The 16,720-nt window shown below is 43.2% G+C and overlaps 1 protein-coding gene across 2 annotated transcripts in view; it reads right to left on the reverse strand.

Annotated features, from left to right (window-relative positions):
- The window catches only part of PLEKHM3 (pleckstrin homology domain containing M3), a 223,268-nt gene that overhangs the window by 190,651 nt on the left and 15,897 nt on the right, over positions 1–16,720 (reverse strand). For both annotated transcript variants that reach the window (XM_024975644.2, NM_001206217.1), the window contains exon 2: positions 2,241–3,151. In XM_024975644.2, coding sequence (XP_024831412.1) covers positions 2,241–2,835 — 595 coding nt within the window. In that variant the 5' untranslated portion in view covers positions 2,836–3,151. The remainder of the gene's footprint in view (positions 1–2,240; positions 3,152–16,720) is intronic.

Raw genomic sequence — 16,720 nt, forward strand, 5'->3', positions numbered from 1 at the left:
GAATCTAACTCTTCTCCACGCACCCTCCCCACCAGCCCAAGAATGGGCAGCCAATGGGCCCTGCTTACCACTGCCCTCAACCGAGTGAGCAACACAAACAAGATTTATATCTCCTGTTCTCCACAGTGTTCCAGACAGAAAAGATGCCAGAAACCTGGCAGGTCATTTCCCAACTTTATTAATTCCTGACAGAATGTGTATTCCATGGATACCCAAAAGCTGGCCAGGAGAGATAACATCAGTACCTGCAAAGGCCATTTGTTACAGTTTGCTTTTTGAAATACCATTCAGTTCTTATATTTCAACATAATACCCAAATTTTTTAAAATTGAGAATTAAAAAGTAAAGACCATGGTCCATCATATCCTCAAGGGAGCAGCTAAGGAAGGTTCTCTCTTTAGGTTCCTTTAGAGAACTTGAGGAAGGCCAGTTTTTGCATTTACAATCTAGACGAGATAGGAAAAATAAAACTGTAGATATGACGTCCTAACTTGGGTTATGCCAGGGATTTAGAATGGTTACAGGGGCTTAGTGATTTTTTAAAAAATCTACGTGCACTCCAAGAAACTAAACAAGAACTGAGCTTGCTTACTAGTCAATGAGTACAATTGTTTACAGCATGGGTGTGTATTCAGTCCTCAGTCATGTCCAACTCTTTTGTGACCCCATAGACTGCAGCCCTCGAGGCTCTTCCATCCATGGAATTTTCCAGGCAAGACTACTGAAGTGGGTTGCCATTTCCTCCTCCAGGGGATCTTCCTGAACCAGGGCTAGAACCCGCATCTTCTGCATTGGAAGGTGGATTCTTTACCACTGAGCCACCTGGGAAGCCACTTGTACGTGAGCCTAAGGCAAAACTCTCATTCTTAGATAAATAAATACGCGTAATGCTAAAACGGAAACAAAGTGCAAAAAAAAGTCTCCCCACTTAACCGAGCAGAAGCCATCTAAACTAGGGCTTCCAAGGTGGTGCTAGCAGTAAAGAACCCATAGCCAATGCAGGAAACATAAGAGATGTGTTTCGTCCCTGGGTCAGGAAGCTCCCCTGGAGGAGGGCAGGGCAACTTGTTCCAATATTCTTGTCTGGAGAATCCCATGGACAGGGGATCCTGGAGGGCTACAGCCCATGGGGTCACAAAGAGTAGGACACAACTGAAGCAACCTAGCATGCACTCACGCATCCAAATTAAGAGGTTATGCAAGGTAGTTGAAGAATCATTAGTAATAAATGATTACCGTATAAATGTATACATGTATAAAGCCTGTATAAATGAGGTTATCATCAAGAAAAACACTGAGAGAAACAGAGAGATGGTTTGTCGTGTCTCACAGAAGAGGAAGTTCACATGTTCATACGTACATGAGTACGTACCCATGTGGACGTGTGCATGCATATAAAACAAGAGAAAAAGAAACTTGGGGCCTACACCATGAGGTCCTAAGCAACCTTTTCACACTGTTCCTCCCACAATCATCATGAGATCCTTTGGTCTCCTTGAGGGTCAGCCCGCTCTCCTCTGTCTGTCCCTCTGACCACACCATAATCCTGACCAAGTGTCTTCCCACTGCAACTCTCTTTCTGCAACATAGTGTCCTTCAAAGTCCAGCTCAAGTTCCACGATGTCTCACTATCTTTTTCTGACAAGTCCAGCCCAAAGCATCCTCTCCTCCCTCTATCTTCTTACAATCAGTGTCACCCATTCTTTAAAAAAAAATCCCAACAATATAAAGTAAAACAAAAGTTCCCGTCCAGGTGTTTGAGTTGAGCATCGCCTTTCTCTCACCACTTTCTCTCACCACTGGGTGTCTGTCTGAGTCTTTGGGAGTGTCTGATCCCCTCAGCCTAAGGAGAAGTTCTTTAGGGCAGGGACTGTGTCTTCATACTTCATACAAGCCTTCATAGCACAAGACTGATGTTTATGACCTGATAAACATCTATTGATGTGAATAAGTGGTATCATGGAATGTCAAAGGAAAGTACTGCCTTAGTTATGGAAATATTCTAACAAACAAGATTAGGAAAGAGAATTAACCACAGTTATCCTCTCCCTCAGTACCTCCTAGGACAATAATAAGACTGAAGACTTCAGATAAGGTAAGTGTGGAAGTAAATGGAAGAAGGGGCTTAAGTAGGCAAAGACAGACATGGACAGTGGAGAGGCAGACTTCCATGAGGCAGATGCAAGAGAGACAAAGCAAAATCAACCACTGTTCAATGGCAGTCAGCTATGAAGACATACCTGTATTTCCTTGAGCATCTTCTACCTTGTTTGATGAGGACAACAGCAAAGAAGGCCTGGCAAAGTGAGGACCCTGAAGAGATACTTCTTGCTGCAGAGGCATGGTTTTGAGGACCACCCTCCAGTCCACCTGGGTAATATCTGACCTTGATCGAGCATGCCCAGGCTTAAAAGTAGAGGTCTCATCCAATAAGTCATTCACAGAACGAGGCCTGTCTCTCCGACGCTGACAGATGTTGAAAAAATTAAAGGTGGATGCTTCCTTTTGTTCCATCCAGGACAGATTATCTGGGGTCGTTCCCTTCTGGACCATAAACTGTTCTTTGGCAGGGAAGACATTTGGAACTTTGGTGTCTAAGAGTCTGGTCTTACAATGGTCCCAGATCACGCCACCCTGGCCCAGGGAGGTGACATTTCTGATAGCACCATTGTCTATGTTACCGAGGACCTCCCGCCCCACCAGTTCAGGGACTTCTTGGATCCCATAAACCTCCGCTTGCTGCACAGCCTTTTCGAGCTTATTGTCAAAAGTATTAAAGAAATCCTCAGTCACTTCCAAGGCTGGGCTAATATCATCCACTTCCAAAGCTTCCATGTCATAGGCTCCAAGGGGCCAAAGCCTCCTACACTGGTTCAGGAAAGGGCTTCATGAACATTCACCCAACGAGCAGAAGCATTTTCGGCAACAGAGTTCTGGAAGCAACTGGAAGGAACTTTCATTCAGCTGCCCGGAGCAGGTCAAGCACAAGGGTGGCTGATTTCCCAAACATGAAAAGCATTTTCTAGATGATAACAGTCATCAACAAAGATACTGGGAGACAAATATTCCTTTGAGAATACTCTTCAGGGAGACCACTGTCAAGACAATAGGAAGTGTTTGTCAAAGCAACGTCACGGCCATCTTTGATTTCCTGAAAGAAAATAAACAGAACAACATTGGCACATGGTTCATTGTATTCTACACATACAAATCTGCCCAGTTATATCTTCATCTAGACATCTCTTCCATGACAGTCATGCCCAAACGTGGACAACATCCAGAAGTTCTACTGTTAAAAGTACAAGTACACATCTCTACTTTGTGTTAAAACTTACACAGAGCAGCGTGGGACTCCTGATGAGCAGAATTAAAGTCAAGAGCTTTTACTCACACAGAGAAGCCTTTTATAGCAGGTGTGAAAAGACTGGCCTGGCAAATCTCTGTTGATACTGACCTAAAATAGTAAGCAAAAGAGACTAGGAATTCTGTGACTGGACCTTTATCATAATCAGTCTGAAAGTCATAATTGCATGAGTCTTTTCACAAACTTTGAAAGCAATGATGGTTTGATCAGCTCAAAGGTGCAAAGGGGAAGCAGAGAGGACGAATGGCCCTTCTTTCTCTGAATGTCACTGTGCTATGCTTCCTTCGTTTGGATGACGTAATGCCTGAAGATGACTCTGAACGATTTTTCCAGTCAGCTTGCAAAAAGGTTTCAGTGTTGAAACTCCCTGAGGCTTTGAGGATTGCCTATGTGTAGGTTCGGGAGATTCCCTGGTGGCTCAGATGGTAAGGCGTCTGCCCGCAATGCAGGAGACCTGGGTTCAATCCCTGGGTCAGGAAGATCCCCAGGAGAAGGAAATGGCAGCCACTCCAGTACTCATGCCTGGAAAATTCCATGGATGGAGAAGCCTGGTGGGCTACAGCCCATGGGGTCACAAAGAGTTGGACACGACTGAGCGACTTCACTTTCACTATATGTAGGTTCAGCCTTGGGGCTGGGCAGAAAGAATCCTAATACTACCTCACTCTCTGAGATACCTAGATCCTCAAGGCCAGGCTGAATGAGAACAGTAATGCTGTCCAATATGGAGGACATTAGCCATACATGGCTATTTAAATTTAACTTTATTAAAAATCAAATAAAGTTCTTCAGTCACACTAGCCACATTTCACATGCTCAACATACACCTTTGTATCTTTACCAAAAAATGAACAAACAAAACAACTAGGTAAGCTCTGTTTTCCTTAACTGCTGCTGCTGCTGCTAAGTCACTTCAGTCGTGTCTGACTCTGTGCGACCCCATAGACGGCAGCCCACCAGGCTTCCCCGTCCCTGGGATTCTCCTGGCAAGAACACTGGAGTGGGTTGCCATTTCCTTCTCCAATGCATGAAAGTGAAAAGTGAAAGTGAAGTCGCTCAGTTGTGTCCGACTCCTAGCGACCCAATGGACTGCAGCCTACCAGGCTCCTCTGTACATGGGATTTTCCAGGCAAGAGTACCGGAGTGGGGTGCCATTGCCTTCTCCGTTTCCTTAGCTACTTACAGGTAGATAAACCAGGCAATTAGCAACACCTTTGCAAGCTGTTATAAAGGTACATAAATGTGCTTTTTTCTCTAAAACTGCACAATTTCTGTGGTACATTAAAATCATTTTTAGCACTTAGGCCATGAAATCATTTATTTACATCAACAGCACTAATCTATATTGCTTAATGTGTTAAGCTAGTATATACAGCCTTTTATTTTAAATGTATCAAGGTGTGCAGGTTATAGGAACTTGGTGGCTAACCTCTCCTAAAACTGATAATGACTGAATTTATCTACTTTTTAGATTTTGATTTTTATTATGTTGGCAAGGAACTGACTGAAAATCAGTTATAACATTTTTCTAGTTGCAAACAGGGTTTTGTTTGCTGTGTCTATGCTAAGCCTGAGTCTCCTGAATTTTATAGCAGAGTTTTACTACTTCTGTCATTTTGGAACTTGTAATTTTCAGTTTCATCTTGTACACCAGAGGCTAAGAAAAAAATATAAAGTAAATCTTAAAAATTTTAGTTCTTTATTGACTAAAATTCTAAATGAACATCATAAAGTATGTTTCCCACTTTAGAGAAGAGACACTAAGGTGCAGAGCACAAAGCTACTCACTTAAGATTCTATTTTGAATTTTCCTTTCCTTACCCAGTGCTTAGAATTCACTCTTTATATATACTAGAAAGCATAAATACCTTCAAATTGACTTTTTTAAAAAAAAATCAAAATGTCTAGGAATATACTCATTGTGTTCCCTGCTTTGGTATTTGCAAGCTGGTTCAGTTCAGTTCAGTTCAGTCTAGTCGCTCAGTAGTGTCCGACTCTTTGCGGCCCCAAGGACCACAGCACACTAGGCCTCCCTGTCCATCACCAACTCCCGGAGCCTACCCAAACTCAAGTCCATTGAGTTGGTGATGCCATCCAACCATCTCATCCTCTGTCATCCCCTTCTCCTCCCACCTTCGATCTTTCCCAGCATCAGAGTCTTTTCAAATGAATCAGCTCTTCGCAACAGGTGGCCAAAGTATTGGAGTTTCAGCTTCAACATCAGTCCTTCCAATGAATACCCAGGACTGATCTCCTTTAGGATGGATGGGTTGGATCTCCTTGCAGTCCAAGGGACTCTCAAGAGTCTTCTCCAACACCACAGTTCAAAAGCATCAATTCTTCAGTACTCAGCTTTCTTTATAGTCCAACTCTCACATCCATACATAACTACTAGAAAAATCATAGCCTTGACTAGATGGACCTTTGTTGGCAAAGTAATGTCTCTGCTTTTAATATGCTATCTAGGTTGGTCATAACTTTCCTTTCAAAGAGTAAGCGTCTTTTAATTTCATGGCTGCAGTCACCAGCTGCAGTGATTCTGGAGCCCCAAAAAATAAAGTCTGACACTGTTTCCACTGCTTCCCCATCTATTTGCCATGAAGTGATAGGACCAGATGCCATGATCTTAGTTTTCTGAATGTTGAGCTTTAAGCCAACTTTTTCACTCTCCTCTTTCACTTTCACCAAGAGACTCTTTAGTTCTTCTTCACTTTCTACCATAAGAGTGGTGTTATCTGCATATCTGAGGTTATTGATATTTCTCCCAGCAATCTTGATTCCAGCTTGTGCTTCATCCAGCCCAGCCTTTCTCATGATGTACTCTGCATAGAAGTTAAATAAACAAGGTGACAATATACAGCCTTGACAGACTCCTTTTCCTATTTGGAACCAGTCTGTTGTTCCATGTCCAGTTCTAACTGTTGCTTCCTGACCTGCATATAGGTTTCTCAAGAGGCAGGTCAGGTGGTCTGGTATTCCCATCTCTTCAAGAATTTTCCACAGTTTATTGTGATCCACACAGTCAAAGGCTTTGGCATAGTCAATAAAGCAGAAATAGATGCTTTTCTGGAACATATAACCACTGCTGGCCAGCACTGCTGGTTTGCGGAACACTTCATCCCAATGCATTCTAAGTTTGTAAACTTGTAGACAAGGTAGGGGCCTTTGAGATCATCCTTGCAACCCCAATCTTCCACAGAAAGGGACACTGAGGTCCAGAGAGAGTAAGAGGTCCCAAGGATACTTCGAATGCAATGCCTCATTTAATCCCTCATTAAGGGCAGTAACAACTCAACTTGAGAACCACTTCAGTGCTGTTTACCCAGGGATTCTAGAAACCACTCATCTACCATCCATTCATGATTCATTAAGGTCACGACAGATAAAAGATGCTGACAATGGAAAGATGAATCAAATACACTCTGGCCCTAGACTCATGGTCTATCGTGATGAGCCTAAGAAAATAAGTCCAAAACACTTCCTTGATAGAGAATGGAAACAGATTTGGTGGGGGAAGGAGGGAAGGGGTCACTTGACAGCAAGGGTGAGGGCGAGATTAAGGACGTGCCCTTTGAGTTGAGCCTAGAAAACTTAGATGGTATTTGCCAGGTTAGCTCGGAAGAAATTAGGAAGAGTAAATCACCTTTTGGTTAGCAAGGGATTTTCAAGTTCATTATATAAAATGACTTTTCATAGGCAGTGGGGTGAGCAATATAGTGGAGTATAGCAAGCAAGCTAGCAGATCTAGAGTCAGATCTAGCTCCGAATCCTAATTCTGTCTCACTCTAGCTATGTAATTTGGGGTAAGATTCCCTGATCCACCCCTACTCCAACCCAAGTCCTTGGAACTAATCTGTTCTTCCTATTCTAGGAATTTCATTTTTGGTGCTTTCCACTGCTTCTGTCCGGAACCTACACAGCTATTTTCTTTGTTTTCTGATGTAAACATGCATTAATCGTACTCTTCACCGTGTACCCCAGGATTTCCAGGCCACTCTTCCTCTCCTCATTCCTCCACTTAGTCACATAAGCCTTTCAGTTCCTCCTCCAAGGTTTACCTTTTGGATCTCCAGGCCTGCACTGGGGCTGATCCCATTGCCAGAGGAGTTATGCCCTCCTGGACTCTTCCACCCATCACATCAATGCCTAATCATCTTTGAGGGTCCAACCTAACACCAAGTGACAAACCCGCACTCTCTAAAGAGGGCCACAACAATAGTTCCTATCCCACGTGCTTTTCTGTAACAAGAACTTGCTACTTCCTCATCAGAGAGAGTGTTTACATTTCCTCTCCTGAGAATGTGGGCAAGGCTTGTGATGTTTTGATCACTAGTATGTGGCAGAAATGATACTGAGCCCATTGGAGGTGCAGCCTTGAATGGGCCTGGCAGCTTCCTCTTCCTATTTCTTGGAGTTCTAAGCCAATTAGACAGAAAGTCCAGGCTACTCTGCTGGAGGGAGAGGTCAAGTGTTAGAGCACAGAGGCACGAGACACATGAGGGAAGAAGCTGTCTTGAATGGCAGCCTAATTGAGCTCTGTGATGACTCTAGCCCCAGAAAGTATCATGATCCCAAGAGAGAATTTTCCAGCTGAGTCTAGTTATCCCAGACCCATGAGAGAAAAACAAGTTGTTTTAAGACACTAAATTTCAGAGTATTTTGCCACACTACAAACAATCATCAGGACTCATCACTTCCTTAGGGAAGCATTCTTTGGTGTCCCAGACTAGGTTAAATGTCCTTGTTTAAGGATACAAGGGCCTTGGTTCAGAAGAGCACCAGCATTTCTGTAAGTTATACACACGACATCCATAATTACTAGTTTTGATGTCAATACCCACTCAGACAGCGATTTTGTTCACCTATGGGCCCCCTAAACAAAATTGAGGTTCAACAAAGTATTTGTTGAATAAATGAATGACAGGAAAGGAGCAGGGCACAACATTTGAAGAATGACATAGCCTCAGGACATGACACACTGATTAGAACCAGTTGTGTCCAACTCGTTGACACCCTGAATTCTCCAGGCCAGAATACTGGAGTGGGTAGCCTTTCCCTTCTCCATGGGATCTTCCCAACCCAGGGATCAAACCCAGGTCTCCCACATTGCAGGAGGATTCTTTACCAGCTGAGCCATAAGGGAAGCCCAAGAATACTGGAGTGAGTAGCCTATCCCTTCTCTAGCAGATCTTCCTGGCTCAGGAATCAAACTGGGATCTCTTGCATTGCAGGCAGATTCTTTACCAACTGAGCTATAAGGGAAGCCCTTTTAAACAATTAAATAATAATAAATAAATAATTTTTGAATGGCTAACTTTAGAATCATGACATTGTTTTCCTTTCCTCTTTTTCTTTTGTCAGTACTCAGACAGGAAAGGAGGAGGGCAAAGCCTTTAAAAGAATGACACAGCCTGAGAACATGACACGCTGATTGGAACCAATTAGGGCCAAGATGGCAGACCTTGTCAACTTCCACTAGACCTTGAGCTTCAGTATACACTCACTGTAACATGGTGACGATGACAACAAAGACGTGTGCTCAGTCATGTCCAACTCCTTGTGACCCCATGGACTATAGCCCGCCAGGCTCCTCGGTCCATGGGATTTTCCAGGTATGAATACTAGAGTGTGTTGCCATTACACCCTCCAGGGGAATTTCCTGACCCAGGGATTGAACCTACATCTCCTGCATTGGCAGGCAGATTCTCTACCACTGTGCTACCTGAGAAGCTCTCATTTGTAACATATCAGCATGCTAAATGACACCCTTACAAGCACCATGACAGTTCCAAGGCCAACCATGAAGGTCAAAAAGTGGACAGTGGCCCAGTCCCCGAAGTTCCCACCCCTTCCCCAAAATAGCTGGAACACTCCTCCTACTCAATAGCCTATGAAACTTCCCATCCCTATAAAAACTGACAACTCCATATCCTGGTGCCTCTCTTGACTTCTGAGATGATTCACACTCTGTCTACAGAGTATGTTATCTCCCGGAATAAACCCTCTTTCACTTTACTATGGCTCTCTCTTGAATTCTCTCCTCTGTGAAGGCAAGAAGCCACAGCTGGTGGCCATCACAGGGACTAGGATGTGACCATCCTCTCAAGTCCCAGTCTCTTTCCTGTCCCTCTCACTGACAGCCCTCTCATCACATAATGATTATCTCTAGCAATAAATAATAGAGGTACTGCTTTAACAACTGCCAAAAAAATTACCCTTTAGTGTAATAAATGAATTAACATGAGAGATACAGCTTTTTGCCTGCATCTGTACAGTATAAATTAAATAGCTAAAAAGAATTTGAGAGCTACAGTGATTTATTCATTCCATAAACACTGAAGCAACTACTGTGTTCTAGGCACTGGTGATACAACAGTGAACAAGACAGACATAAATCCTGTCCTTATGGAGCTTTTATTCCAGTGGTCAAAGTGAATCAAAGTGTTACTCACTCAGTTGTGTCTGACTCTTTGTGACCCCATGGACAGTAGCCCACTAGGCTACTACGTCCCTGGGAATTCCCAGGCAAGAATACTGGAATGAGTTACCATTCCTTTTCCAGGGGATCTTCCTGACTCAGGGATCAAATCCAGGTCTCCCACATTGCAGGTGAATTCTTTACTGCCTGAGCCACCAGGGAGGTCCCATATTCTAGTGGAGCACTTACTATTTAGACACTGTTCTAAATGCCTTCAATATCTTTGCTGTTGTTATTCAGTCACTCAGTCGTGTCCGATTCTTTGTAACCACATGGACTGCAGCACGCCAGGCTTCCCTGTCCTACACCAACTCCCGGAACTTGCTCAAATTCATGTCCATCAAGTCGGTGATGCCATCCAACCATCTCATCCTCTGTTGTCCCTTTCTCCTCCTACCTTCAATCTTTCCCAGCATCAGGGTCTTTTCTAGTGAGTCGATCTTTCACATCAGGTAGCCAAAGTATTGGAGTTTCAGCTTCAGCACCAGTCCTTCCAATGAATATTCAGGATTGATTCCATTTAGAATTGACTCGTTTGATGTCCTTGCAGTCCATTGGACTCTCAAGAGTCTTCTCCAACACTACAGTCAAAAGCATCAAATTTTCAGCTTTCTTTATGGTCCAACTCTCACATCTATACATGACTACTGGAAAAACCATAGTTTGATTAGGCAGACCTTTGTTGGCAAAGTAATGTCTCTGCTTTTTAATATGCTGTCTAGGTTGGTCATAGCTTTTCTTCCAAGGAGCAAGCATCTTTTAATTTCATGGCTGCAGTCACCATCTGCAGTGATTTTGGAGCCTAAAAAAATAAACTCTGTCACTGTCTCCATTGTTTTTCCATCTGTTTGCCATGAAGTGATGGGACCAGATGCCATGATCTTAGTTTTCTGAATGTTGAGTTTTAAGCCAACTTTTTCACTCTCCTCTTTCACTTTCATCAAGAGGCTCTTTAGTTCTTCTTAGCTTTCTGCCATAAGGGTGGTGTCATCTGTGTATCATATTCATGGAAATTAAAAGGTAGAATGGGGGTTACCAGGGGCTAGGGAAGGAGGTAAAAGGGAGTTGTTGTTTTATGGGTGTAGAGTTTTAGATTTGCAAGATGAAAAGTTCTGGAGATGTGTTTCACAGCAATACGAATATAAATACTATTGACCTTAAAATGATTACAATGGTAAACTTTATGTTTGTTTTTTTTTAACCATGACTTAAACAAAAACAAGCAGAGGGCCACCTTTTCTAGTGGGCTGTGGTTCAGAAGATCTAATTCCTGGCCTAGAAGATCTAGTCCAGCCCCCTGAGGAGAGGAGGCTGAAGTCAGGAGTGACAACTATGGGTCTCAGTACGAAGAAAGGAGCTGCAGCTGTGTCAGTTACCAGCAATGGGACTCTGGTAAATTACCTCATCTTCCTAATCTCAATCTTCACATTTGCAAAATCAGCAAGTTAACATAAATTAACTTTAAACTTAACTTTAACTCTCCTAAAATATCAACAGCTGAGAGAATTAAACAGGACAACCCATGGCATGGTTCCTGGCACACAGTATATGAATGTTGCTGTTGTTCAGTCGCTCAGTCACGTCCAACTCTTTGTGACCCATGGACTGCAGCACATCAGGCTTCCCTGTCCTTCACTATCTCCTGGTAACAGCCTAAAAGTCCTCAGCTGATGGCTTCCATCGCCTTTCCTCTGTAATGTCATAGTCTCTGAACCCCGCCCCCGACCCTTCAAAACACACACACACACACACAGGCCTCCCTGCTGGTTCTCTGACTTGCAGACATCTTCTCCTCTCAGGGTCTTTGCACTGGCTGACCCGTTCCTCGCCCCCGCCCCATACCAACATGGTCAACTCTCTTTTTAAGTGACTGTTCATGTCACCTTCTCAATGAGGCCTGCCCTGACCATCCTATTTTAAATTACAACATGTATCTCTACCCTGGACTTCTGATCTTCTTTACTCTATGGGAGTTTTTTGGTAATTTTAAATTTTAGAACATTTTGAGATTTACATAATTATTACAAAAACAGTACAATGAGTTTGCGTATACCCCACACCCCATTTCCTCCATGTAACATCTTGCATTAATATGGTATGTTTATCACAATTAATGAACCAATATTAATATATCATTGTTAACTAAAGTTCACACTTTGTTCAGATTTCCTCAATTTTCCCTGATACCTTTTTCCTGTTCCAGGATCCTACTCAGGATAAGACATGGCATTTAGTTGTCAAGGCTCTTTAGCCTTCTCTTGGCTATAACAGCTTCTCGGGCTTTACTCGTTTCTGATGACTTTGACAGTTTCGAGGAGTACTGGTCAGGTATTTCACCGGCTATCCTTCAACTGAGATTTGGTTGATGGTTTTCTTGTGATGAGATTATGGTTGTATGTTTTGGGGAGAAAAACCAGAGAGGTAAGGTGCTATTCTCATCATATCATAGGAAGAGTAGATACCATCAACATGACTCACTACTGCTTACATTAACCATGATCACATGGCTGCATCCTTTTTACATCTACCATCCTCTATTGTACCACTCAATTTAATAATTATTTAATATCTAGTGTTTCTCCCTCCTCATTAAAGTGAAAGCTCAAGGGCAGGAATTGATACTTACTTTGTTCACTCATGTATCCCAAGTACATTAGAGAACTACCTGACACACACACAAAGCACTAAATAGATGCATGTTGCACGAACGCACTGTCATTCCTTTACAGGACATTCATGGCCCTTCATGACCCATCTAGCTCTTTATTTTGTTGTTCCCGGCTAACACTCACCTTGCTGTTTTATTTCTCCATGCTTTGGCCCAAGCTGGGCAACGTTCCAAATTGCTCAGGCTCTCAGAACACCCTGGGTTTGCCACAACGTACTGAATGCTCAACAGTCCTCTCTTGATCCCACTCTACATTCCAAGTACTTGACAGCAGGCATGTGATGTCTTACTGACCCTCTTATATAATCTCTATGTCTTCAACCTTCGGTGCTCCATGTTCCAACCTTTCTCCTCTTGGAATTTTTCTTTTCCCTAGGATGTATAGTCCTCAAATTCACTATACAAGGGTCTAATGCCAAGTTTAGTCTCTATAAGTGAACACCTCTTACTAGCTTGCCTCATCTGGTTTTGGGATTAATTAACTAAAAATAACACATTCAGACAGATCAAAGTAGGGAGAGTACTTTCCTCTGACAAAGTGAACTGAGTGAAATCACCATGGCGGTGCAGTCTGATTTGCTTCTACATAAAACTGGAAATCAGGAGCTAATCAGAACTGAGTTCTAAATCTGGTTCAACCACACATGTGCTGGGTGGCCTCTGGCAAGCTGTTTACACTCCTGGGCGCCTTACTCAGCTACCTGCATCCAATAACATTGCTAATATCAAACTGCTTCACGTGTGGATCGTTCACTAGGTAGCTGTTTCGATTTCAACACACTTTTTAAAAAAAATGTAAACAGCTGTATGATTACGGAGCCCTCCACCGGACCTCACCCAAACAGCCATGTGCTCCTGGTCTCTCCTTGGAAAGACATGTCAGCCCAGCAACAGCAACATCAGCAACCAACTATTTATAGCATCCTGCTTTTCAGCCAACTCAATGATTTACAGACATTTTATCTTATTTTTATAAAGAATACTCTTTCTGTAAAGCGCTATTTCCCCAGCATGACAGGTTGAGAAACTGAGGTCCATTTGTCAAGTGTGGTCATAAACACTCAACCCAAAGAATCCCATGCAGGCATCCCAATGTAACAGGATGCGGTATCAGTGTATTGCTATTTCCTAACAAGGAAATCTGCTGTTTACATGCTCATTAGGCAAAGCTAATTAGCAGGATGAATACAGCAGTCCTCCCACACAGAGGCAGAAGCAGATATGAGTAATAATACCAGTCTGGCCCACAAAGACAGGCCACATCTCCCAAGTTGGATGGTAAAAATGAGGACTTCCTCCCACTTGACTAAATGGCTTGTATTCAGAATGTAATGAGTGCTCAAGAGGCTGGGGCATGTAGTTTTAGAAGCAGCTGGACTATGAAGAAAAATGCAATGCTAAAGACACCCTGGATAAACAGTTTCTGCCAATTCATCCTCAAATATGAGAAACAAGGGCGATTATAAGAATGATCAGCACATGTGGCTCTCACATGGTCTTCACTTTGGTTAAGGCCACAGCTGATCGGAAATCTCCTGCAAGTTACATAATGTAAAGGCTCCACCACAAAAGGATCTGACCCTAGTAAGGATGTTTCCGGGCAATCAGGCTACAAGAGGTTAAGCTCTGTTAAAAGACATGTAATGTGAGCATGTTGATGGAGCACAGGCAAGCCAGGAGCAGCAGACAAGGAAATGGTGCTGGTGTGGACCTCAGAAGAAGGGTTCAGAGGTCTTTCAGGGGACAAGGACAGGCAGAAACACAGATGGAATTAAATGGCTACATTTATCTAAGTTTCAATAAATGAGAAGTGTATTGATGGGCAATACATAAGGAACATACCATTTAAAAATATAATTTTATAGTGTTTTTCCCAGTTCTGAAGGTAATAAACACTCATAAAAACCCTGGAGAATACTGACAGATGTGGAAAAGAAACAAAAATCAGTCATGACCTCAGAACTCAGAGAAAACAGGGTTTTTTAAAAAATCTAACTGGACATGGAACAACAGACTGGTTCCAAATAGGAAAAGGAGTACGTCAAGGCTGTATATTGTCATCCTGCTTATTTAACTTATATGCAGAGTACATCATGAGAAACACTGGACTGGAAGAAGCACAAGCTGGAATCAAGATTGCTGCGAGAAATATCAATAACCTCAGATATGCAGATGACACCACCCTTATGGCAGAAAGTGAAGAGGAACTAAAAAGCCTCTTGATGAAGGTGAAAGAGGCGAGTGAAAAAGTTGGCTTAAAACTCAACATTCAGAAAATGAAGATCATGGCATCTGGTCCCATCATGTCATGGGAAATAGATGGGGAAACAGTGGAAACAGTGTCAGACTCTATTTTGGGGGGCTCCAAAATCACTGCAGATGGTGATTGCAGCCATGAAATTAAAAGACACTTACTCCTTGGAAGAAAAATTATGACCAACATAGACAGCATATTGAGAAACAGAGACATTACTTTGCCAACAAAGGTCTGTCTAGTCAAGGCTATGGTTTTTCCAGTGGTCATGTATGGATGTGAGAGTTGGACTGTGAAGAAAGCTGAGTGCCGAAGAATTGATGCTTTTGAACTGTGGTGTTGGAGAAGACTTGAGGGTCCCTTGGACTGCAAGGAGATCCAACCAGTCCATTCTGAAGGAGATCAGCCCTGGGATTTCTTTGGAAGGAATGATGCTAAAGCTGAAACTCCAGTACTTTGGCCACCTCATGCGAAGAGTTGACTCATTGGAAAAGACTCTGGTGCTGGGAGGGATTGGGGGGCAGGAGGAGAAGGGGACGACAGAGGATGAGATGGCTGGATGGCATCACTGACTCAATGGACGTGAGTCTGAGTGAACTCCGGGAGTTGGTGATGGACAGGGAGGCCTGGCGTGCTGCAATTCATGGGGTTGCAAAGAGCCGGACACGACTGAGTGACTGAACTGAATATTTAATTGAAATAAGATTATATATACAGTTTGGGCATACGATCTGTTTAGATATATGCTCAAAAAGCAAATACCAATAAACAACTAACGTTGAAAAGAAAAAAACGTGCCAGAGTGTGCTGTGTCCAGCAAGACCTATAGCCTGGCACCAGGCCCCTCTTGACTGAACTCTCTTCCACTGAGTCCAGGGACCTCCTCACTACACCACCACTAGCTCCCTCACTGCAAAGCCCTGACCTGCCCTGAGCCTGTCAACCAGCCCCTCCTCAAACCTTTCCTCCTTGGGATTCACAGGCACCGAGGTCTCTGTTTCCCTCCTTCTTCTTCCCTCCCCTTCTTGGTTCCATCTTCTGCCTTTCCTTACTGGTCTCCTCACCTCAACTCTCTTCTCTGACCATGGCCACATGTACTGCTCAGGTCAATTTGTCCACACTGTCCTTCAATAATTACCTCCATGTTCATACCTCCCAAACTTCCACCTTCAGTCTTCATGGGACTTGGGTCCCATCTTCCCAACTTTTTGTAAGACATTTTTACCTGACTTATCTTCTGGCCAAATGAAGTTCAACTTGTCTCAAGCCAACTCAGTGATTCACTCAATGATTATTTGCTGACTGCTCACTATGGGCTGTGTGCGGTCTAAGTTACTGGCGAGACAGAAGCAAATACAACTCTTCAGTACAGCTCCCACTGATGATGGCACAACTCTCTAATCTAGGCCTTTCACAGTCTGGGACTAGCTTGCTCTCCAACTTTCCACTTCGCTTTCATAAGACATTCTTTTCCTCCAAACTGGAATACTACTGCTCAAATTTTAGGCTTTCCCAACTCTAACACTTTGCTTACAGTTTTCTCTGAGGTATCATCTCCCACCTCTACCTACTGAAATTCCATCCACTCTTCAAGCTCAATTGGCACCTCTTTCACAAGCTTTCTTTGATTCCTACCCTAAAACGGTCTGCTCTTTCTTCAACCGTCTACAGAATGTCTTTGGTACCATGCCCACAGCTTACATTGCACAGTGCCTGTTCTTTCTGAAATGAGGGTGATGATAAATTATCAAAAGCATATTTTATGCCAAGTACATTGCTTAGTACTTTATATCTGTAAGCTTCACCATGTTTAAAGTGGTACCATTATTCCCATTTTTACAGATGAGGAATCTGAGGTGCAAAGATACCAAGATTCCTGCAGTCGCACGCCTACCCTACTGGACATACAGCAACTTAAGAACAGCAATTCTACCCCATCGCATGTTTACAGCCCTC

Source organism: Bos taurus, chromosome 2, assembly GCF_002263795.3.
Source record: "Bos taurus isolate L1 Dominette 01449 registration number 42190680 breed Hereford chromosome 2, ARS-UCD2.0, whole genome shotgun sequence".
Classification (NCBI taxonomy): domain Eukaryota; kingdom Metazoa; phylum Chordata; class Mammalia; order Artiodactyla; family Bovidae; genus Bos; species Bos taurus.